A 24,508-nucleotide genomic window follows, 5' to 3' on the forward strand; every position below is an offset into this window, starting at 1 on the left:
TGTGTGTGAGTGTGTTTGTGGGTGCCTGCATGCATAAGAGAGAGGATGTGAGAGAAAGTGTGTGAAGTATGAGAGATTGTGTGAGTGTGTGTGAGAACAGAGGGTGTATGTGTATGTGAGTGTGTGTTAGAGAGTTGTGTGTGTTAGAGTGTGACCGTGTGTACGAGGAAGTGTGTGCATGCATGTGTCTGTGTCTGTGTCTGTGTGAATAGAGGAAAGGGAAGAAGAACCCTCCCTGGAAGCTGGTTTGCTTCCAGGGAGAAGAGGAAATAGCTAAAATGATTAGTTGGTCTAGTTTATTGAAGCCCTTGAACTTTTCTCTTGAAGGAATAAGTAGTGGACTCTGAACATTTAAAATTAAATGGAGGTTGGGGTTCTGATATCATACCAGGCAGTTCTCAGGGCTTACTCCTAGAAAGGCTTGGGAACCATATGCAGTGCCAGGCATCACACCCACCGTGGCTGTATGGAAGGCATGTACCTTACCCGGCTGTACTGTCTCCCTGGCCCACTGGATGAGGGTGAGAGGAAAAGGGTTCCTTTAGGGAAAAGAATGGGGCAGCACTAACTTGGGTTCCTTCCCATTTGCTGACTGATGAGCTCATAAACTGTACCACCCCCAACATCCCCACCCATGGACACCCCCCAACCCAGAAAGCCTTATACCCCTGATGTTTCCCAACAAGATCTGGGACTGCCCCATCACCACACACACACACACACACACACACACACACACACACACACACACACACAGAGTCACATAAGGTGTCATCTACATGGCTTGGCCCCTGGGGTAGATGGTCAGTCTGATGGTTGCTAGAGATGGGGCATCACTGGCCCCGAGAACCTCAGAGATGTGCCCCTACAAGCATTCTGCACTGGAAGACAACCCTTTCTCTGCAGCCATCCTTGGACCCAACTTCTGAGAAAACATGGCTAGTGATAATGATGATGATGATAAAGAATTTTTTTTTTAAAACACTCCCCCAACATGATAGTGGCAGGTGACAAAGGGCATCTGTGTCCCCCACCAACAAGGGCCTTTTAAATACTTAGTCCTCCTTCTGCCCCTTCACACAAACCCCTCACCCCACCATAAGCAGATTCCTAGAACAAAGGCAGCACTTCCCTGCGACATCCCCCACCCCAGCCAACCCACCTACCCACAACAGTCCATTGTGACTGCATTGGATCACTGGGGCCCTTAGACCTGGGCAGTATGCTCTGCCTGCCCCTGAAAATGGGACCCACGACTTCTGGAGCCCCCCAGGGGAGGCCTGGAAGGCAGGGCCTGACAGCTCTGCGGTTCCATCTGCCGAGGAGCGCCTTTCTCCCAAACAGAATTCCTGCAGCGACCCCTAGTGACTCTCCTGCCCCCCCACAAAGAGGCCTCTGCTCTGCTTGGCTGCTTCTTCCATCCGACATCAGATCAGTGAAGACTGCACCTTGGAATTCTGTACCAGGGATCAACAAATCTGAGCGAGAGCTAAAGGCCAGTCTGTCATCCATTTATTTCCCCAGGCCTCGCTGCACAGCTGCACAGACCTGGAGTATTTGCAGTCGAGGCAGAGAACAATCGGGCTGAGTCTGGATGGGAGCCTCCCAGCATCCCTAGGCTCATGGTCTCCCGATCAGGCTCAGGGGATGTTCTGCATGGTCCCCTCAGGACCCCCGAGGTGAGGATTAAGAGAACTAGCCAGCAACAGGGCTCAACCCACCCCCTCCAGCCAAAGAAGTTCGCATTGTTCATTTTACCTTGGGCTTTTGTTTGAAGAGAACAGTCCATAGATTTTGTTTTGTTTTGTTTTGTTTTGCATGCTTGTGTGTGGTGCTCAGGGCTTACTCCCGGCCCTGCACTCAGTGATCATTCCTAAAGGGCTGGCAGGACTATATGGAGCGCTGGGGATCAAACCCAGGTTGGCTGCAGGCAGGCAATTACCCTATCCCTGTACTATCACTCTGTCCCCGATCTGTAGATATTAATCCATATTCCCCCTTCAGATTTTGTGTTTGAAGACATTTGCAGAGGCGGTTAACCCCATTTCCCATCTCCAGCCGAGAGCGTTCTTGGTTTCCTCTGGGCTCACACAGAACTCAACGTGTACCTCGACCCTAGAGCTTAACTCCTGCATGATAATTACTGAAACTCATCCATCTCTTCCACTGAGCAGAGTGCCTTTATTTCTCCAATTTTGAGCAGTGACAGACCCAGTATGTTCTCTCTTCATCGTCGCCACATTCTTTTGTGATAGCTAAGGAATCAAATGTGGGCCTAACAGAGCCCAAGGCACCCCGTGCCCAGATTCCCACATTTATCAAAGAAAAGCAATGTCTTATACCCACACCGTCCCAGAGAGTGAGCTGGCATAGGCTTTTGGTTAAGTGAACAAATGGATCTGACGCTCCTTAACCCTCAGGCGCCATGATTTTGCCTCTTGACAAATGCAAACTTCCTTACCACATGCAGGAAGCACTCAACCTTGGAGAATAGACAAAGGCTGCTTGGAGGGACTAGAGATATTTTTAGCTACTCAGAAATCACCACAATGTTGCTGCCTTGAAGTGAGGCAAGTTGTCAAGGAAGCAGCTGCCCCACAGTTCCAGAGGCATCTAGTTGGTTTCACTCGGGTGGCTTTCTGAGACCAGTGATAAAGTCTCTGCCACTTGAGTGGATCCTAATCCAGTTGATTTATGACTAGAGGAGAGCTTCCGTAACTCAAGGCCCTTCACCAGATTCCCCCGCTCAAGGCAGAGATGCAGTGAGGAGGAATCCCAACCCGTACCTCACAGCCTCACAGCTCTGTTCCCACGCAGTACCCCCAGACTCCTTTCACATCCTCGAACTGCAACTGTGGTGTAGAGGAAAGGCACCGGCCTCCGACTCTGGAGAGCCTGCTTGCCGGGGGATGTGACGTGGCCTATTCTCCTTCCTGACTGCATTTCTGGGGCCATGAGAGAAGAGCATCTTCTTATGGGCCTGCTCTGAGTACTAAGCAAGGTGCAGACCTAATGATTAAGGCCCACGTAGATGCTCAGTGCATCATCTTGGGCTCTGTGTGCCAAGAACCCAGTGAACCCTAAACCAAATCAGCTGATGCAGCTGCCAGCCACACCTCTGGCCTACTGGCATAACATAGACAGTTCCATGAGTGCCACCCCCTCTCGACCCACACACACTTCCTCACCCCCGAGGCCAGAGTACAGTTCCCTCTCAGGAAGGGTCTGGCTGCAGAGGTGAGCTCTTGTCCACTGGTGATCCTCTTACCTGTTGCCAGGCCATCGTGTTTCCTCACAAAGTGTGCCAAAACCATGTGCCTCTTTGGATAAATTAAATGTATCAGTCACGTGAGGCTTCCGCAAACCAATGAGTACGGACAAGGCAGCTGGTGAATAACAGAAATGCATGTTCTCCTTGTTTGGAGCTCAGTGGTTCGAGGTGATGGTGCCAGCATTATGACTTCCGGTGAGAGCTCTCTGGCTGCCGGACCGCCTGTCTCCTGCCATCTTCCTCATGTGATGGGAGGACTAAGTAGGCTCTCTGGTCTCTTCTTTTAAAACAACAGTTCCCACTCGTAAGAGCTCACCCTCAGGATCGCCCCACCTCCAAATGCATCAAATGGGGCTTTGATTTCTATATCTGGGCAACACATGTCATTTGTAACAACCAGATATCTAGAGGACAATCATCCTAACTCTTTGACTTTATCTGCTGGTCTGAAAGTGTAATAGAGGGCTGGAGGGATAGTACAGGGTGTCAGGTGCTGGCTTTGCATGCAACAAACCCAATTTCCTTAGAACCCTGATACCACATGATCCTCTGAGCACCACCAGGAGTAACCCCTGAGGACAGAACCAGGAGTAGCCTCCGAGTATGGACAGGTGTGGCCCAATCTGCACCCCCATCCCCTCACCACCTGCACAAAATGTAGTATGTCTGGCCCTATCTGTCTTATCCCTCTCTGCATATGGTAACACTCACCATTTTTCCTTGGAACCCTCACCCCAGAAATAATGTTTTCTATAACACCATTATAAAACCTTGTTTCCTAGGAGACATTTTGTGGTGTGGAACTGGGTAAGCCCTTCTCTCCAGAGAAGTTGATCATGAGTTTGGGAACGGCCTGCCAGTAGGAACTAGGGTCATCTATTCTCACGTACAATTGATAGGGGCTGGAGTGGGGGCAACTAGACAACCAACTAAATGTTTTTGGATGGTTTTGAAAACACGCTGTTTGAGAATCCACAAAAAAGCCATTGTCCAGAGCCAGGACTCACCAAGACAGACAGACGTAGGTGCAGTGCAGGGCCAAGCCATGGGCAGAGAACACCCGAGAGCAGAGCTGTTCCCATTTGAAAGGAAGATTAAACAGATCATGAAAAGCAGCAGAGAGGTGACTTGTGCAGCTAGCGTCTGTAGCAACCACTGGGTACAAGTCTGTCAATAGCTAACAGTGTCAAAACTCCGCAGAACTGACAACCCTGCCATCACGTGCCCCGAAGCCTTACTAAGAAGAGGTCTCCTCTAGTGTCCAAGGTGCCAGGCATCCCTCCTACTTTAGCCATCAGTTAAATAAACAGAAAACAAAAACAGGAGGTAACCCTAAGCTCCCACCCCCAGCAGGGGCTGGATAAATAAGCTACAGCAATGATGTATTCATATAATGGCATACCACAGAGAATTGAAAACAAATAAATTAAATCTGCATGTGGCAATGTGAAAAAAATCATAGAACACAATGGTGATCACAAGAAAATTGCTGAAGGATCTATATGGATGACACCATTCATTTAAACACAAAATTTTCTGTTTTATTTAATGGGGAGGCAATGGGAGCTGTGTTTTATTGTGAGGACATCGCAGAAAGATGCATAACACATACATTCTATGAGAACTAACAGTGGGAGCGTGATGCCACCTATTCTTAGGTCAAGAATAGGGACTCAGGAGTGTGACTCGGTGGCATTACTCATGCTCTGAACGGGTGAGGTGCTTAGCTTCATGCCTGACACCCTACTCTTCCCCCACCCCACCCCTTGAAAAAGCTGTAATGTTCAAAGGTCGTTGATGGAATAGTGGGAATATAAAAGCACCAGGGGAAGGCATTATCAGGAGCTCAAGGAAGAGAGCTCTTAAGGAGAGACTATCCCCAACTCTAGAATGTTCTAGCTGGAATTAACTGGAGCCATTGTAACAAACTATCTTGAATTTCACAATACAGAAGTGGGAACTGGTCATTATTTATAATCTCTTCTGAACTTTCTCTGTGTGTTCTAAATGTTGTGCTATAATTTCCAGAACTCTATCCGTTTCTGATTGCCAGGACCTAGGGATCAGACCCAAATGGATGTTTTTGTGGAATCGTTGTGATGGAAGTGGTAGTAAAAAGGGAATCCCAATTCAATTCTAATTAATCTTAATTTTCCTCATTACTGTTTATGTCAGGATCATTTTACTTAAAGATGAAAACAGAAAATGTACCTCCTCTGTTTCTCCCCAGGGCCATTGCGTCCTCTGCTAGGAGCTTGATAAAGGAGACTGCTGGCCTGTCAAGCAAGCCATGAAAAGTGAGAGCCTCCTACATTGTGTGTGCACATGTGCCCATGTGTATGCCTGTGCCCGTGTGTGTGCCTGTGTGTGCCTGTGTGTGCCTGTGCCCATGTGTATGCCTTTGCCTGTTTGTGTCTGTGCCCATGTGTACATGTGTACCCACGTGTGTGCCTGTGCCAGTGTGCTTGTGGCCGTGTGTGTTCCTATGCCTGTGTATGTCTGTGCCCGCGTATGTGCATGTGTGCCTGTGTGTGCCTGTGCCAGTGTGTCTGTGCCCGCATGTGTGCATGTGTGCCCATGTGTGCATGTGTACCCATGTATGTGCTTGTGCCAGTGTGTCTGTGCCCGCATGTGTGCCTGTGGGTACATGTGCCTGTGTATGTGCCTGTGCCAGTGTGTCTGTGCCCACATGTGTGCATGTGTGCCCATGTGTTTGCCTGTCCCAGTGTGTCTCTGTGCCCATGTATGTGCATGTGTGCTCATGTGTGCCCATGCCAGTGTGTGTCTGTGCCTGTGTGTCTGTGCCCACATGTGTGCATGTGTGCCTGTGGGTGCATGTGCCCATGTGTGCATGTGTGCCCATGTATGTCTGTGCATGTGTGTGTCTATGCCTATGTGTACATGTGTTCTTATGTGTGTCTGTGCCTATGTGTGTCTGTGCCCATGTGTGCATGTGCCTGTGTGTGTGTCTGTACCCATGTGTGTGCCTGTGCCAGTGTGTATCTGTACCCATGTGTGTGCATGTGCCTATGTGTGTCTGTGCCCAAGTGTGTGCACGTGTGCCCATGTGTCTGTGCCCGTGTGTATGCATGTGCGCCCATGTATGTGTCTGTGCCTGTGTCTGTGCTCATGTGTGTGCACGTGTGTCCGTATGTGCATGTGTGCCCATGTGTGCGCACTTGTACGTATGTGTGTATGTGCTCTGTGTGCCCATGTGTATGTGCATGCACCCGTGTGTGCCTGTGTGTGCACATGTGCTCACAGTGCTAGGGATAGAACCCAGGGCTTCACACATGCAAGGCATTCACTCCACAGCTGAGTCATATTCTTGGCTCTCTTTCATTGCCTCTGTAATTCCTCACTAAAGTGGCAGTTCTTCCTCTGGCCTCTGCATGCAGGACCACCCAGTAACTCAACTGATAGTTCCTTGGTTTTTTTTTCAAATAAATAAGACAGATAATAACAAAGCCACGCTGATTCTTGTATGTTGTAGCTACCATCTCAGTGGATTCCGGTTTTGCCCTTCCACAATCGGGAGGAGAGGGGTTTGATCAGCCCCTTCTCTCTCTCTAGCCCCCGCCTCCCTCAGCTTCTAGGCTTAGTCTCTCAAGGAGGGTCTGGAGAGAAGCTGAAAGAGGCTGCTGAAAACTGACCTTTCCCTGGAGGTCCTTCACCAGTAGCTCCTTTCGGGGTTTTCACTTCCCCAACTGAGCCCGTGTGATCTAGGAGCCCATCAGGAACCAAGGGCAGGCTCACAGCAGGTGTTGTGAAGAGAGCTGAATAAAGGTCTAGTGGGAAAGGCTGTGAGAGATCACGAGAGAAGCCACAGCACCCCAGCCACAGGAACAACAAGGCAAGAGGAACAGGCAGTTACTGTGACTTGGAAAAGAAAGATTCTCTCCACCTAGTAAGAACCATGACCTTCCTTCAGCAGCGCATCCCGTTCATAGCACCTGCAGAAATGTGGCGGAAGGAAGTGCCTCGACCTCCAGCCACGTCCCAGGCTCCCCACCGGCAAAGGCAAGCCTGAAAGCCAGCTAAGAAGGCTTGTTCTCCCAGTCAGCTTCCTAAGACCAGGAGCAGAGAGAAGTGGGGAGCATGGACTTGAGAAGCCGCCAGAACAGAACAGTGTGCAGCCCCCAGGAATCCTGCAGTCAACTGCGGGATCTCTTCCTGCTGACCGCTAGGTGGCCCGATGAAAAGGATTTAAGTCTTACCAAGAGTCTTTCCACTTAGAAGGTCTAAGTGATGTGCTAGAACCAGTCCCTGCTGGATCCTGAGAGCTGACTCTGGGCATCTCTTCCCAGCTCCATATTCTCCTCAAGCTCCAAATTTGTTGGTAGCTTGAAACCACATGGTGGGAGTATTTATACCAAGGAAACTGGCAAACATTACCATTTTAGTGTCCTGGTTTTTGTAAGGTTTGGGAAAATACTAGTTGTTAAATATTTACTGATATAAGGTGGAGCGATAGCACAGCAGTTGGGCTTTCAACTTTCACGGGGCCAACCCAAGTTCGATTCCTCCGCCCCTCTTGGAGAGCCCGGCAAGCTACCAAGAGTATCGAGCCCACGCAGCAGAGCCTGGCAAGCTACCCATGTGTATTGGACATGCCAAAAACAGTAACAATAAGTCTCTCAATGAGAGACGTTACTGGTGCCCACTTGAATAAATCGATGAGCAACGGGATGACAGTGACAGTGACAGATCGTTTGGTTTCTACAAAACCATTTTATCAACTGAGCCCTTACTCCAGTTACATCATCAGCCCTTGTCTGATGATATTCAGTTCCTGAATGGAAATCAGGCATAGTTCCCATATGCACCACATACATATGTGCGCGCACACACATGTACACACACCCCATATGCCCATATGCACACACACACCACATACCTACCCCCAAATGCCCCACAAATACATCTTATATACACACATCCCACATACACACGCCCAACATACATGTGCATGACACTTATGTACCCCACATACATATCACATACACACATACCCCACATACTCACAAACCCCCATACACATATAGTCCACATACCCACACACCCTAAATACATACACAGCCCACATATACACACCTACATACACACCCCACATATACGTAACTATAAACATCCCACATATACATCCTCCATATACACACACCCATATAAACCCCATATGCCAGTACTCAGATCCTAGGTATTCTTATCCAATTCTCTGGGTGGTCTCCTCCAAGCCCCTCTCACCTCCTCTGAAGGAGAGGGTAGGGTCTCCCCACACCCACCCTTGATGAATATGATAAACTGGGTTTAGGCTAAGCTGCTGACTCTCTTTCAAGAAGTTCTCTTCAAAATTGTGATTTGGCTCTTTTCTAACACTGACAGAGGCATCTGGATGGCCTAGCCAGTTCTTGTCACTTCACTTAGAGAATGTGCTGCTGATTCTCTATGGCCTGCTTAAGTCATAGTTTTGGGGGTGAAACCACACCCAGAGGTGCTGCAAAACACTCCTGGTCGTGCTCAAGGGACCATGCAGTAGGGGTTGAACCAGGAGCCCCCGGGGCAAAGCCAGTGTCTGGCTCTTTGAGTCATCTCTCCAGCCCAGTGCCCACGCTTGTTTCAATACAGAGTGTGTTTTTGCAAAATGAATGAACTGATTTACAAACTGGCCCGTAGTAAATCAGAAGTGGAAGGAAACTGCACTCAATTTCTCAAGTCCTGAACTTTTTTCTCATAAGCCTGTCAAGAGAATTGACCAAACCCCACTAACGATCATCACAAGGAGAAAAACAGCCCTCCTCAAAAGACCATCCAAGGGTTCTCCAGACGGCTGTCCATCTGGAACAGAGCCTTAGGGACCCCGACTCTTTCGCTCGTGTTTCTTTGCAAGTGACAACAGATGGCACCCAACAGTGTGGCTGAGGTAAACAAGGAAACAGTTGCCCCAGGACTCAGCTCTGAGAGAAACCCTGAGCTCTGAGATGAGACCGTGGTCCTAGTTGAGGAGCCAGGCGGTCACTGTGGGCGAGAAAGCAGGCAGGAGCTGCTTTGGGTCAGATGACCTCTGGAGCCTGGAGAGACAGCATCACGCCTCTGAGTGTCGCCAGAGACATGCCTAGGGCAGACCAGAAGCGGGATCTGGGGTCCCAGCAGAAGGGATGGTGAAAGAGAAGAGAATATGGAACAGAGGCGATGTGGTGTGCCTGTCAGAAGGAGCAGAGAGACCAGAAATGACACAGTTTCCCAGGGACTCAGGTCCCAGTATCTCTCATGTTGCCTATAGGTTCACACTGTGTACCTGGTGCCAGCTGCCTCTGCCACAGGGAGGGAATATGGCGGGGACAAGGAGCAAATGTGTGCGATAAAGGGGGATATTCTAAGTATGTGATCTTGGCTGGGCAAAGCGGCACAGGTGAGCTCAGGGCAAGTGACTGTGACAGGAGGAAGTGACCAACAGTCTCCTCTCAAGGCCAGCCAGGTAGAGGAGAAGAGAGGGGAGACAGACGGAGTGTGGCGCCTGGGGGGGAGAGTGCATCAGAAACAATGAGTCGCCACCATGCGTCTGCAGGCCCCTAGTCTGAGCCGGCGGGGAGCCAGGGCGTCACACAGAATAAACACCAAGATGGATAGTGGCAGAGGGGACCTGGCAGCGTGTGATTACTCAGGCTGACAATAAATTTGAGCCATTAAACAGGAAATGGTGTGCCTGGGAAGCCAGCGTTTTCGCCTCTGAGCTGCCGACTATTGTGGTAATTGAGCCACTGACACCATCAATCTCCGTACGAATAGTCACTCTGACTCTTCCAACAAGGTGAAGCTGAGCTGCCCACAGTTCTTAGAGACAGCTCAGCCCCAAGGAGGCCCCGGGACGGATACTCAGCAAATGAATCATTAGTCGGATGGCTGAAGTAACCAGCAGGGATGGCTCCCTGGCGCCGATGCCTGGTCTGCCGTGGCAACCCCTGAAGCCGGGGCCTCCTCCCACCAGGCTCACCTGCCCAGCTCCAGGCCGGGCCCAAGACTTTGGCTCTACAGAAGCACCCTGGGCCCCTTCCGTGAGTGGTGGGACAGTGTCCTTGCCCCTGTCCCTGGATTCCCAGCCCAGAGTCAAGCCAACTGCCTTTGGCCATCAGTGCGCTGAAACTGGGAAGGGCCAGACCCCAGGGACAACAACTGCCCCTCACAGTCAGCCCGTGAGCCGGTTCTGTGTGGGGTCATGATGCTGGTCCTGGTCACCGGGCCTTTGGCTCAGGCTGACACTCCGCGTGCGAAGGATAAACTGAGGGATTTTCCCTTAGCGCCAGCCCCAGACCTGAGAAGCATTCATGGAAAATAAAAAGCTGGCCTTTAAATGCCGAGGAAAGCCAGTATGACTCCAGTGCTCTCCCCCGTGGCCTCCTTCGTGACTGGATCACGGAGAGAGCACCAGCCTTGAAGCCACTCAGAGCAGGGTCCTCCCGCTTGCTCTTCTGGGCGCGTGGGCCCTGGGGAGGTGCAGTGCCCCTCAGAACTGTTACTCCGTCTCCTGGGGACACTGTGGCAAGGTGAGACAGACGCGCAAGTTCAGGTTGCAGCCGTGCGGGAACCAGCACAGTTCAGTCCTCCCCACACCCGCGCGGGACCCAGCACGCAGCATCCTTAGACGAGTCCCCTCCTTGCCACACACCCTGGAGGCCACACTAGATGGTGCTGGGTGTGCAGCTCCCACACAGCCTCGCCTCCCCCCTGCTGTCCCTCACTCCCAGCAAAACCTTAAGAGGTGTTTCTTTCTCTCTTTGTTTTTTGATGGATGTTGGGGAGGGAGGTTGGGGGGCCACATCCGGAGGTGCTCAGGATGTACTCCTGGCCCTATGCTCAGGGGTCCCTCCTGGCAGTGCTCGGAGAAGCAGGCAGTGCCAGGGATCAAACCAGGGTCTGCTGCAAATAAGACAAGGGCCTTGTCCTGCACTTCCTCTCCAGTCCTGAGAGGTGCCTCCCATCAGGGACGCATCCCCCAGTCACCAGGGGACTGCCCACATGTCCCGCTTATCTGTGCTCTTTCACGTTCTGCGGTACACCAGACATCTGAGTACACCCAGTCTCGTCTGAGATGCAGTGGCCCAGAGAAATCAGCTTGTGCACATTTGCAACGTGGAATAAGTCTGTCGAAGAGCCTGGGTGCATGGTGGTCTAGCATGTGGAGAGACTTGGGGAGAGGAGTTCCCCATCTGAGCAGGACCCCCGCCCCTGTCAGAAAGAGGGCGTCCCGGGAGACTGGCCCACCTAGCTGGTGCCCCTTGTCCTTGTCCCAGCGCTCTGACACTCGGGCAGCTTCAGAGGAGAGGTCGGCCTGGGCCTCTCTGTCACTCTCTCCCACGCGGGCTGCCTCCTGTGTGACATTCAGTCTGTGGCACAGGCATGAGGCTCTTTCTTCTTGCTTTTGTATGGCCTTGCCCAGATTCACAGCTCAGAGCGGTGACCTCCCGTGCTCCTAAGCCGGCCACAGCTTGAAAGGACAGCTCCCGGGCCTCCTGTCAGGGGCCTGGAAGCTCTGTCCCCGGCCAAGCGCCCCCCCCCCCGGCATGGAGCCTCCCAAGTCCCGCTGCCCCTACACCCCTCCTCTCCCTCGGCTCTGGCTCGGCCGCTTTTGTCCTGGGCCCCTTTGTGTCCCCAGCCTCTGACTTCACTACTGAGAGCCTCAGAGGCAGCCAGCTGCCTCCTGGGGGGGCTCACCCTGCGTTTCACAGGGCGTGCATCACCTTTGGTTGTTATAGCAACGCGCAGAGTTGTGTCCTGGGGTCTGTGATGCCGTTGTCTCAGCCTCCCAAGGTCCCTCGCCCCAACTTTCTTTCCCAGATCCTTTCAATAGGCCTCCGACAGCCTGGCGCCACCTCCCATGAACTATGCTGTGAGCAGCTGTGTCATGATCTCAGGGGGAAAAAATAAATAAAAGAAGTTTGGCTCAGCTATCAAAGGAGTAGAGGGAGTCATTCCCCTCCCCAAAAGCCCCCCAGCCCTGGCCTCTCTGGGTTTCAGAACTGGCCTCCCCCCCTGACTGACTGCAACATGTAGCGCCAGGCCTGCCACCACTCGCGCATTGCCCCGGCCGTGCCTCACCACAGCCTTCTTGGCCCGGCTTCCATGGGCCTGCTCCTCTCCTCTTCCACTGTTCTCCGCTTCAGACAGGGCTCCCAGACCAGCCTCTCTGACGCAGCAGCCTGCCCTCTTCATCCAGCAGCCTGCCCCTGGCATCTGCATCCTGTGTTACAGAAGCAAAGGATGACAAGCCCCATTCAAACCCTGGCTCTGGCCCTGCTGGCCGCCCTGAGCCCTCTGCCCCTTTTCTGGACAGAGGCCACCATGTCCTCTAGCTGGAGTATTACAGGCATGACTGAGGTGATCATGAGAGGAAACACATACATGCACACGCACACATACCTGCACCCACATATACCCTATCACTATCTCCACATACACCCGCAATGGGCTAGCTTTAGTCCCACATTAGCTCCATCCCCAGTGCTCTTCTGGCCTCAGTCCCTCAGCCCTGCACACTTCTGAGGAACCCCATGGTATGTGATCTGCCAGGGGAAGCTGCAAGGTGTCTATCAAGAAAACAGCTAGCAACAAGGTGCGGTGAGAGCCCCAACCCAACAGAGCAGCTTGTTTCCCTGTGGGGGCAGCCCAAGATTTGATTCAGATGATCACCCCCTTTCCAGCTTGCTCCACGATGAGGACAGGAACACGCAGCGTCTTCCTACACACCACTCTGGCAGCCCCTGAACAGCCAGTCACCCCGTGGCAGATTATCACCGAATGTCTCAGGGTTCTCAGCATGCACGCAGGGCTCACAGGATAAGAGAGACTGACAGCTTTGGGGTTTAACCAGGCAGAAGATAAATTTGCTCATCTCTCAAACTGTTAGAAAGGCAAAACTCAGCTCATTTCAAGTTCGATGCTCATGGGTTTGATGTGAAGATACCTCCTTCCATCTGAAGGAGGTATCTTCCACTGAACACTTCCAAAGCTTTTGGGGTCTGGGCCACATGGTCAAGAAGGCGGACTCCTGGAGGTAATACAATGTAGCCAGGTGGGGGGCGGGAGGGAGACAGGGTTGTCTCCTATTGGGAGCTCTGTAGTAGCTACACTTCCTGCCAGTGTTTAGATGATGAGAGTGGGGATACCTGCCCAGTCCATTTACAGGTGACAGATGTCACTTTACAAGAAACAGAGAGGAACAGGTGCCTGGAAGAGAAAGGCCCAACTCCTGAGCCTTTAGCATATTTATCATTGAGTAAGATGAGGATTGAAGAAGTCCAATAAAGATATCAAGGGGGCCGAGAGAGAAAGCAAAGGCCAGGTGGAATCAGGCCCCCTCACTGCAGGCCAGAGAAACAGCACATGTTAAATTTGGGATCAAAAGGCCAATCATCTTGAAATGGGCTGTGTTTGGGCAACTAACTACTCAAAAAAATAGGCACATGTTCAAACTGACCAGACTCCACAGGGGTCAGTGACAAAATGGCATGGCTCAGACAAGTGGCTGACAAGGCTCTCTGAGTCTCAGAAGTTAACAGACAAGAGATGGTAGTGATTTTCCTGGGTCATTGTTTTGAGAATTTGCAGTGAGGTAAGTGGTCTTGGATCCTGTGCCCAGGTCTTAGCAGAAACTAGGGTGAAAAGGTGCTCAAGAAATGGTCATGGGTGGAACTGAGCTGCTGCAGAAACAGGGCACTTAGTAAAGTTGGGGAGCCCTTCTCTGTCCTGTCCCTCAGACTCTCTGGAGGACTAGAACCACATCTAATATTCTTAGCTCAAAATCACTGAGAAAATGAATATGTCTGAGGAGGGAAGTAGCCAGAGATGGCCTAAGACTAAAGCTCCAGACACAAGGTGTGTCCGTTTGGGGGGATGGGGGGAGTTGGAGACACTCCTGGCGGTATTCAGGGTTTACCCCTGGCTCTGCACTCAGGTATCACTCCTGGAAGCAATTGGGGGACCATCTGGGGTGCCAGGAATCAAGCCCAGGTTAGCCACATGTAAGGCAAGGGCCCTACCTATTAAACTATCTCATCCACCCCAAGATGTATCATAGTTTTTGCTGCTGCTGTTGTTTTGTTTTGTTTTTTTCAAATTTACTAAGAACCAGACTAGGAAATGGATCAGAGAAAGAGCACATGCCTAGCATATATGCAAGGCCCTGAGTTCCATCCCCAGTATCACATGTTCTCCTGAGAAGCACCAGGCCACCTAGCGTGGTTGGCTGCCCTGAGTTCTCTCATGCCGAGCTGAGTCCTGCCCAATTACCTCTTCCTCACACCTGCCCACTTACCTCTTCCTCACCTCTGCTTTGGAGCAGCATCCTACGGTTCCCTTCTTACACTGATGGTGGTGGTATACAAAGCCCCACCATCATACTTGGACCAAAAGCAGAAAACCACCTGTCCAAATTGTTAGAACACATTTTCGAATCCAAGGTCCTTTCCTCCAAGCAAACATGGAGTTTGCATGGGGCTTTCCTTAAAGCAGCATCAGCTCTCTGACTCAGTGACCTGTTCTGGACAAAGAACATCAGGCCTCCGGTGCATCCAAAAGGTCAAGTCTGATCAGCCCCAGTAGGGCCAGAGCCGAAGGAGGGCTCCTTCCTTGGAGAGAAGGGCTGTGTGACCCGTAAGAAACCTCAGACAGGAGAGGACTAGAGAGACAATGCTGAGCCTATCAGCATGCAGCTGAACCTATTAATTCTGGACACCTCGTACACACCTGAGCACAGCTGGGTGTAATCTCTGGGCACCAAGAGGAGCCGGTCTTGGGCACCAACAAGTGTGGCCCAAAACCCTCCACAAAAAAAAAAAAAAAAAAAAAGGAAATGCAGCAGCAGCACCATGACGTGCCTCAGACAATAAACAGCACCTCCCAGCCCACCTCCCAGGCTAGCACACGAGCCCAGCCCAGGGTGGCGCCTGTTAGTGTTGCAGGGGTAAGTCCAGGGGCTCACGTCCTTCATGGGAAATCAACACAGGAAATGCACTCTGGACAGTGCCACACCTCAAGTAGTGCAAGGAAACATGGGAGAGTGTGGATGAGGCCCTTCGTTCGTGAAGGGCTAGGAAACGGGAATTTGCAAACCGTCGTTTCAAAGGAAATGAATGAAAGCATGAGCTGACAGGAACAAGGAGCTCTCCTCTAAGACAGCCTAGGCAGCGGAAGGGGCAGAGGGAACAAGAGGAACCACAGGCCCTTTCACTGCAGGAAGCTCTTGGACTCTGTCGCCACTAAATACCTCCTTTTTTCTTTCCCTTTTCTTCCTTGTTGGGTAATCCGATGGCATCTCTCTTCTGTAGGCATCTCAGAAAACACAACTGTGCCGCCAGCACCAGACCCAGTGGAGGAGAAGCTTCGAGCACAGCTGGAAAAGGAAAAGAAAAGGTTTCCTTCATTTTTTCATTTTACTTTATTTTAGACTCTGTGATTTACATAGTTCTGTCAATGATGGGGTTCATGCATACACTGTCCCAGCACCACACCCTCTACCAGAGTTTCTGCCTCCTCCGCCTTTGTCTCGGGGTTCCTCCCAGCCACCCCTTGCCCCAGTCTTGGTTACCAAGTTCAGTTATATAAACCAGTTTTCAGGTTCAGTTGCCTCTGGTCACTTGTTGTGCCTTTATATCCCATATACAATAGCGATCATTCTGTACCTGTCAGATCCTTCCAGCAGATTTCACTCAGCATGATCCCATCCTCTTCTCTCCACCCATTCCCATAGCAGCAAATCATAGCCGAGTAGTATTCATTGTGTATGTGAATGGTCAGCCGTGACCAGAGTTTGAGTTGTTTTTTTTTAATTGAATAACCATGAGATACACAGTTACAAAGCTGTTCGTGATTGGGTTCCCGTCATACAGTGTTCCATCACCCGTCCCTCCACCAGTATGCATTTCCTACCACCAGTGTCCCCAGTTTCCCTCCCACCAGCCCCCACCCCCGATTCCAGTTTGCCTCTTTCTCTCTCTCCCCCTCCTTTGGGGCATTAAGGCTTACAATACAGATACTAAGAGGTTTGATTGTTTACCTACTTTCAACATGCAGTTCTCTTTTTTTAAATTTTTCTGTATTAAATCATCATGAGATAGTTACAAATCTTTTATGATTGAGTTTCAGTCATGCAATGTTCAAATACCTATCCCTCCACCAGTGTTCTTATCCAGAGTGATCATTTCCAACTACCATTGCCATAGTGTTCCCTTCTCTATCTCAACTGCCTTCTCCCCCAGGACCATATATTTTTTTACCCAGTTATCTGCTCTTGGACACTTGTTTTCTGATTTTTAGTTATTATGTAATGCTGCAATAGAAGTTTCCTTCCTTTCTTTTGGATACACACACCCTCACCCCAGCCTACAGTATTCTAGAGGATAACCTGGAGGGGGGTGTGTGTGTGTGTGTGTGTGTGTGTGTGTGTGTGTGTGTGTGTGTGTGTTAGGGAGTGGGTGGTGTAGCAGAGGAACCACACCTTGACCCTGAAGCTGCTCTTGGAAAGTGGGCCCAGCCGCTCAAATAGCTGAACAAATGTGATTGCAGGGACGGTCCACAGTGGTGCACCTGGATTCACCCATCAGCGGGGTTGCAGATGATCCCTCCCCAGCCCAAGGTGCCCTCTGGGAAGCAGCCTGGTCTTGTCTCCTGCTGCCATCTAGGGGCAGCCTCCCTGCTGCAGAGCCCAAGCCCTGAGAGGCACCCCACCCTCCCGCAGCCTCTAGTCCCTGGGGGTCTACAGAAAAAGGACTGTCACATACACTCGGTCATCACTGAGATGCAGTGTGTCTGCAGATCCTCTCCAAGCACTCCAGCTGCCTCCAGCTGCCTCTGCCACACCCAGGAGAGATTCAGAGCCACGACCGGACCTGCCCCCCGGGCTGACCCAACCCCACACGCCCCCATGCCATCAGAGACAGGAGAGCAGCCCCGTGCACTGGGCTCCAGGCCACTCCAATCGCCACTGGGCTCTTCCCAATCGTCCTGCCTCTTCTCCTCCTCCTCCAACTCCCATGCCACACGTTCTATGTCCCACTGCTGTTCTCCTTGGAGAGGTGGGGAGTCAACGGGGACTTGGGACTTGGGTCATCGGGGATTCAAATTGGGAACCCCCTGTCCCAATCTGAGAAGCGGCGGCAGAAGCGTCTTCTTCAAGCTGGGTGAAGAGGAGTGAGTCCATCCTCGGCCCAGTGCCTGCCCCTTAGGTGCTGCATACTGGGACTTACCTGGAGAGGATGACACCCCACACAGGGCACAGCTGGGCAACAACACTGACTCTGCTTCCCTCCCGTGGGTCCTGACCTTGGCACCACATCTAGCCCCTCAGGGTGCCTGGGGCTCCCAGCTCCTGGTCCTGAGTAGCCCTTTCAGCCTCTGGGCACAGGCTCTGCAGCCCCTTGGGTCCATTTAAGGCCCCTCACAGCCCGCCTGCCCTCCCTGCCAGTGACTTTTCACTTGTTTGTTTGTATTTTAATTCTTTTGTTGAATCACCATGAAACACACAGTTACAAAGCTTTCATGGTCAGGTTTGTCACACAGTGCTCCAACACCCATCCCTCCACCAGAGTACATTTCCCACCACTAGTGACCCCAGTTTTCCTCCCGCTACCCCCAGCTGCCTCTATGGCAGGCACTTTTCTTCTTATTGTCTCTTTACTTTGGCGTATTGTGGTTTACAATGCGGGCACTGAGAGGCCACCATCGGCGCGCATCTCCCTTCCGGAGCCATCCCTCCAGCCGTCACTGTCACAGCGGCCCCTTCTCTGTGCCACCGGTGGCTTCTGAAACGCTCCTCTCCTTCCACTCAGCTACAAGGCCGACTTCGTGCGTCTGAAGGCCCTGAAGGTGGAGATCGAGCACTTGCAGCTGCTCATGGACAGAACCAAAGTGAAGCTGCAGAAGGAGTTTGAGGACTGGTGGGCAGAGGAGACCACTCGACTGCAGGTATGGGCCATGTGTCCCTGGCACCACAGACACCCCCGCCCCCTGTGGCCTGACCCTCACTCGTCAGAAAGGGGTGTGGTGACTGTGACCCACGGGCTCACGTGCTCACAGTTCCCAGAGAGTGTTCCTCTCCCCTCTCAGGGACGGGAAGGCAATGGTCATGGTCCCGTTCACTTGCAGGGTGGCCTTGCACTCAGAACCTCTGGAGTATTGCGCTTGAGAGGTAGTATCGGGGTTAGGCGCTGCCTTGCATGCAGCCAACCCTGTCTCAATTCCCAGTTCCCTTCAAGCCCTGTCAGGACCTTGTCTAGTAAATGTAAAAATATTTACCTCTAAATATGTTTTACGTAAAAATTAGGAAAACTCAAAATACCAATTTTTGAGTTACTTACTCCCAGGAGTAAGCCCTGAGTACCACTGGTGGTGGCCCAAAAACCAAAACAAGCCCCCAAAAATGGAAAATTCAGGGTGGAAAGTTGAGCTCCTCAAACCAGTGAATTTTCCATCACTATTTTGTGTGATATCTCTAATCAATTCACACTGACAACATGGACTGTGCTCCTGTACAGTCATATACTACAAAAATCACATGTCATATACATTATTTTAATACATAGGGTCAGACATTTTAGTAAATATAGCAAAACATAGAAAGGCAAAAAACACCATAATCCCATCACTCAAGGAAAACAATATTAGCATGTCAAAACATATTATCTTTTTTCTAAGAATAAGATCCCATATAGTTTATTTCTTTTTTTTTGGGGGGGGGTCACACTGAGCAATGCACAGGGGTTACTCCTGGCTCATGCACTCAGGAATTACTTCTGGCAGTGCTCGGGGGACCATATGGGATGCTGGGACTCGAACTCGGGTCGACCTCGTGCAAGGCAAATGCCCTACCCGTTGTGCTATAGCTCCAGCTCCAATCCCATATAGTTTAACAAAATAGAATCCTGTAGTTCTTCAGGTATCACAATTGGCTTTTTTTTTTTTACTCAATTGTACAGTCACACTACATTTCCTGTTATTATGCTACAGCTTTATTCTAGTGACTGCCATTGCTCCAGCACATACATTTTTTTGTTTGTTTGTTTCTGGACCACACCAGGTGATGGTCAGGGGTATACTCCTGGCTCTGTGCTCAGGGATTACTCCTGGCAGGGCTCAGGAGACCATAATGGAATGCCAGGGATTGAATTGTGTTGCTATGTGCAAGGCAAATACCCTACCTGTTGTACTATCACTCCAGCTCTTGGATTTATTTTCATCTGTTACATCTTCCATAATTCAGTATTTTAAGTGTTCCAAATTTTTATGTAAACCATATTTAGAGGTAAATCTTTTTATGTTTCCTGGATAAGGTCCTAGAATTTCTCTAAAATACTATGAATAATAAAATAACCTATTAGTGAGGGTTAGTACCTTAACTCTCTCCCTCCGGGCCATTCACAGCCCTTCCTGGGTTATCTGCCTCCGGGCACCTAGGGCTCCTTATTATTCCACAGCTTAAAGTCCCATACTGATGCCCCTCTCCACATTAGGAAAACAAAAACTTAATCCATGTCCTAAAACTAAATATTCCTGTGAAGATTTTCCAATTATTAGTACAAATGCCCGGTTCTGGCACACAGTCACCTCATTTATGCATCTACAGACTCCTCTGAGCTCATCATACCAGCTGACCCCTTCCCTGTAAGGATAAGGAAACTGAGTAGCAAGAAGGGATTAGTCCAAGGACATGCTGCTAAGCAGGAATCAGTACCTGCCTACGTGAGAGCAACAAGAGAGAACAATAGTTGGATTCAGTTCTATGCACAAGGTGGTCGGGAAAGCCAGTGAGGTTGAAACACCTTGAAAATACTCTTTAGAGTACCCGATAGAACAGCAGGGAGGGCATTTGCCTTGCTCGCAGCCGACCCGGGTTTGATTCCCAGCATCCCATAGGGTCTCCTAAGCACTGCCAGGAGTATTCCTGAGTGCAGACCCAGGAGTAACCCCTGTGCATCGCTGGGTGTGACCCAAAAAGAAAAAAGAAAAAGAAAAGAAAATACTCTTAGAGCCCAGTGGCTCAGGAACCCCATCCTCACCTCACTCAGAGGGACCTGCTCTCGGAAGGTTTCTGCGCCTGTCCTGTGAGTCTGATTTTGCCTCTGCTGGAAAGGTCATCCCAAGACACTTCTGTAGCCTGGTAATCCCAGCTCTCTACTTCCAGTGGGAGGGACTGTGGGGTTGCTAAATCAGGGAGACAGCTGGCAGACCCCACCCACATCACAGCCCTCTGGCAGCTCCATGGCCTCCAGTGAGGAGTCCTTCCTTGCAAGGTCACCTCTGTGCACCAGGCTTCCTTTGGCCTTAGCTGGTGTCCCGTGAACCTGGCCACTGAAGGGTCACCCGCCCCCCATGACCCTGCCAATGACCAGTTCACCCAGCCTCTCCCTGACTGAGACAGTTCAAGGCAGAGGAAGCAAATGAATGGGCTCTACCTGGCCTCTTCCTCCTAGAAGCCACCGAAACCAAAGGACCAGGTGGTGGCAACAGGGCTTGGGGTCTCTGTGGGGCAGAGATCCACTCTGTGCCACAGTGCAGTGGCCTCAGAGAAAGCCTTAAATCTCATGGGACCTGTGAAGCAGAAACGCTTCTGAGGCAAAAGGGAGGCAATTGGGAGCCGGCCTCGGGGCAGCTCCCACATGCCTGCTCCACCCCTGCACTGGGAGCAAGTGTCTTAAGTCATGTCTCGGGCTCCCAGGAGCTGTTTCCACTCCCATTCGCCACCACTGGGCGGCACTGTTCCCTCAGTGAGGTCGATGCAGGCCCATGACTTGGAGGGGGGGCCTCTTGGACACCAGAAAGGACTTCTGGCCACTGCCAGATAGGAGTTTCTGCATTTTTATGAATAAAAAGTGATAAACACTCAATTTGGAAAACATCAGAATCCCAGAGAAGCACAAACAAGCCACACACACCACAATCCTGCACCCAAACCTGCCTCAGTGTCCCAGACTGCAGTCACTGCTGTGGCTGGAATCTTTGACGCATGTTCCCACCTACAGTGCATAGATCACCTCGTCCGGCCAGCTGTGCCCCCATGCCCCAGCCAAAGAAACTCCTCTAGGATATTGTCCTATTAACCCTGTGAAACTCCTTCTTGGGCCAGCAGGTCAACCCTCCAGCGACGAATTCATTCAGTCACATGAGATCTTGTCCCCAAACACCCGAGTTCCAGTCCCGAGGGTCCCGGCCTCTCTCCCACGGAAGGTAAGGAGTGCGACAAGACCCGTGTGTGACAGCCATGGGGGCCCAGCCTGTTCTTGTTGCTCTTCCTGCCTGGAGCAATGGATCCAGGAGGACAAACGGCTCTTCCTGGTAACTTGGTGATAGATGCTCAGTGGCTCGTTTAAACACACTCTCCTTGTCCTGATTGCCAGGAAACCAATGCTGCATCATCAGGAGGCAGAGGCTCTGCCCATGAGAAGGAAGGGGTGGCAGCACTGTGGAAGGGAGGACAGCCTGGAAGAGGGGGCAGGAAGAGGGGAGAAGAGCAATGTGGTGGCCGTCAGCCTAGCCAAGACTCAGGTGTGCTGGGCAACCACCCCAGCACAGGAGATGTGCCAGTCAGGAGATGTTGGGGGAACCCCACAGGCATGGAGACTGGCTCCTTCACCCTGTCCGTGTCGTCTCCTGCCAATCACACAGCCCAAGGGGCCGAGCCAGAGACCCTGCCCCTGACTCCCTCTAGCCCCCGGGCCAGCCCACAGCCTGCAGGGGTGAATGGGAGCTGAGCCCTCACACTGGGAAGGAGGGTACCAGACCGCCCCTGAATGGGGTGTGATGGGATGCCACTTTACCTTCACGGTCTTCTTCAAAACCCATCGCCCCTGAGGGCTGGAGGGATAGCACAGTGGGTAGGGCGTTTGCCTTGTATGCGGCCAACCTGGATTCCATTCCCAGCACTTCATATGGTCCCCCAAGCACTGCCAGGGGTGATTCCTGAGTGCAGAGCCAGGAGTAACCCCTGTGCATTGCTGGGTGTGACCCCCCCTCAAAAAAAAAAAACATCGCCATCACCTCTGTGGAATCCACAGCAGGCAAGGTCCATGGAGGGTTTCCACACACTCCCTGTCCAGTGCTCCTCCAAGTGGCAAGGTCATCCCAAACTCGAAGAGCCTGACAATGCCCCAGCCCAGAGGAATCGATGGTTGCCACTACAATGTGGCACCTGGAATGGGCTCCCAGAGCAGAAAGGCAAGAACACTGTCACTGTCACTGTCATCCCGTTGCTCATCGATTTGCTCAAGCAGGCACCAGTAACATCTCCATTGTGATACTTGTTGTTACTGTTTTTGGCATATCGAATACTCCACGGGTAGCTTGCTAGGCTCTGCTGTGGGGGCGCGATACTCTAGGTAGCTTGCCGGGCTCTCCGAGAGGGGCGGAGGAATCGAACACGGGTCAGCTGCATGAAAGGTGAACACCTAGGACGTGAAATAAAGGAAAGCTGAGTAAGCCACAGGCTTTGGCGATGATAACGTATCAACCTTAGTTCACAGTGACCAGTGTAGTCCACCTCTAGTAACTTTTCTTAAATCTTGAAAAGCAAAAACTTCCCCCCACCAAAAATAGTGCATTGAGTTGAAAGGCTGGAGTGCAGTCACATCCCCAGGCTCGCGTGCTCCCCAGAGCACCACCTGAGTGGCCAGAGTGGCCCCAGCACCATTGGGCATGGGCAGCACATATCCCCAGGAGTGTCCAGCCCCACTGAACCATCCTGCATGGCTGGCAGGGTATCCCCAAGCGGCCTGATCCCCCAAGCTCTGCTTGGCATGAGCGAATAAGTAACTAAAGTGTGTTCATTGAGAGGAAAGCCCCTCACACACACATGGGGTTACCCTGGCCTCGCCAACAGCCCCACCTGCTCAGGCAGCTCTTAGGTTTGCTTCCGGCAAAATAGCTCCAGTGAGCACTTCGCCCAGGGGAAGCGAGGGCAGTTTGGCCCACTCATGTTGTGTAAGGTGGGTAGATGCAGAGAAGAAACAAATGCTTCAGCGAGACTCCACGAAGATGAAACGCAGCTCTGTGAAGGGCATTTGGTGAGAATGAAGACAGTCCACAGGCTGGCAAAGAACATCTGCCAAAACACATCTGACAAAGAACAATTTATCCAAAATATAATGAGAACTCTTAGAATTTAACATTTAAAAAACAAAAACAACCAATTTTAAAAGGCAAAAAAATCTTCCTCACCAAAGAAGCTATTTAGATGCCAAATAAGAGTGTGACAAGATATCCATAGCACATGGGACGTTAAATTTAAACCACAAAACCAGGCAAATGGCTTGTGCAAGTATTTGCATGCTGGGATCCTGAGTTTGGTTCCCAGCAGCACCAGGTCCCCCGAGCACTGTCAAGAGTGACCCCTAACCTCTGAGAACTGACCTGGGGTGTAGGCTCTGAGTACTGCAAGTGTTCCCAAATTCAAAAAGTAGTAGGTAAGTAAAGCAATGATACCACAGCATATCTATTAGAATGGTAGAGAGAGAGAGAGAGAGAGAGAGAGAGAGAGAGAGAGAGAGAGAGAAGGAGGGAGGGAGGGAGGGAGGGAGAGATTGGGGCCCGTCAGGGAGAGGGAAGGATGTGACAGGGGACCCAGGAGGTGCACCACAGAGAGCTATTCTGTGCGGGGATGTAACAGTAGCTAGAGGGGCAGAGCTGTTCAAAAGAAAAAAGGAGGGGCGGAGTGATAGCACAGCGGGTAGGGCATTTGCCTTGCACGCGGCAGACCCAGGTTCAATTCCCAGCATCCCATATGCCCCCTGAGCACCGCCAGGAGTATTTCCTGAGTGCATGAACCAGGAGTAACCCCTGTGCATCACCAGGTGTGACCCAAAAAGAAAAAAAAGATAAAAGGAATCCCCCATCCCCTGCTCCCACCCACCACCCCCTCCTCCCGGGTTCTAGGGGCTTCAATTAATCATAATGTAGCAACAGTAAGGCCAGATCAAGCTGTTACTAAGCAGTGTTAAAACTAGAGAGGAAGAATAGTGACTGCCCTAAATTTCCTGCTTGATTTCTGTAAACCACAAATTTCATCAAAACATGGTACATTCATTTGAAAAACAAAAAGACAGTGTGATCAGGAGGGACAGTGCTTACAGGGGTCGTTTGGGCAGCTTGCCAGGCGTGTCCCTGTTCACCTAGAGCCTGCCAATCCAGCGGGTATGTCCTGCCTGGAGCCCAGGGCCCCACAGAGCAGGCGTACCAGGCCTCACTAAAGAATCGGCC

The 24,508-nt window shown here is 51.3% G+C and overlaps 1 protein-coding gene across 1 annotated transcript in view; it reads left to right on the plus strand.

Moving 5' to 3' along the window:
* KIF6 (kinesin family member 6) overlaps nt 1-24,508 on the plus strand; it is a 705,701-nt gene that overhangs the window by 665,479 nt on the left and 15,714 nt on the right. Inside the window, exons 17-19 of the mRNA XM_055140906.1 lie at nt 15,592-15,676; nt 18,091-18,226; nt 21,387-21,484. Of these exons, the coding sequence (XP_054996881.1) occupies nt 15,592-15,676; nt 18,091-18,226; nt 21,387-21,484 (319 nt within the window). The remainder of the gene's footprint in view (nt 1-15,591; nt 15,677-18,090; nt 18,227-21,386; nt 21,485-24,508) is intronic.

Source organism: Sorex araneus, chromosome 5 (assembly GCF_027595985.1).
Source record: "Sorex araneus isolate mSorAra2 chromosome 5, mSorAra2.pri, whole genome shotgun sequence".
In the NCBI taxonomy this organism is placed as follows: Eukaryota; Metazoa; Chordata; class Mammalia; order Eulipotyphla; family Soricidae; genus Sorex; species Sorex araneus.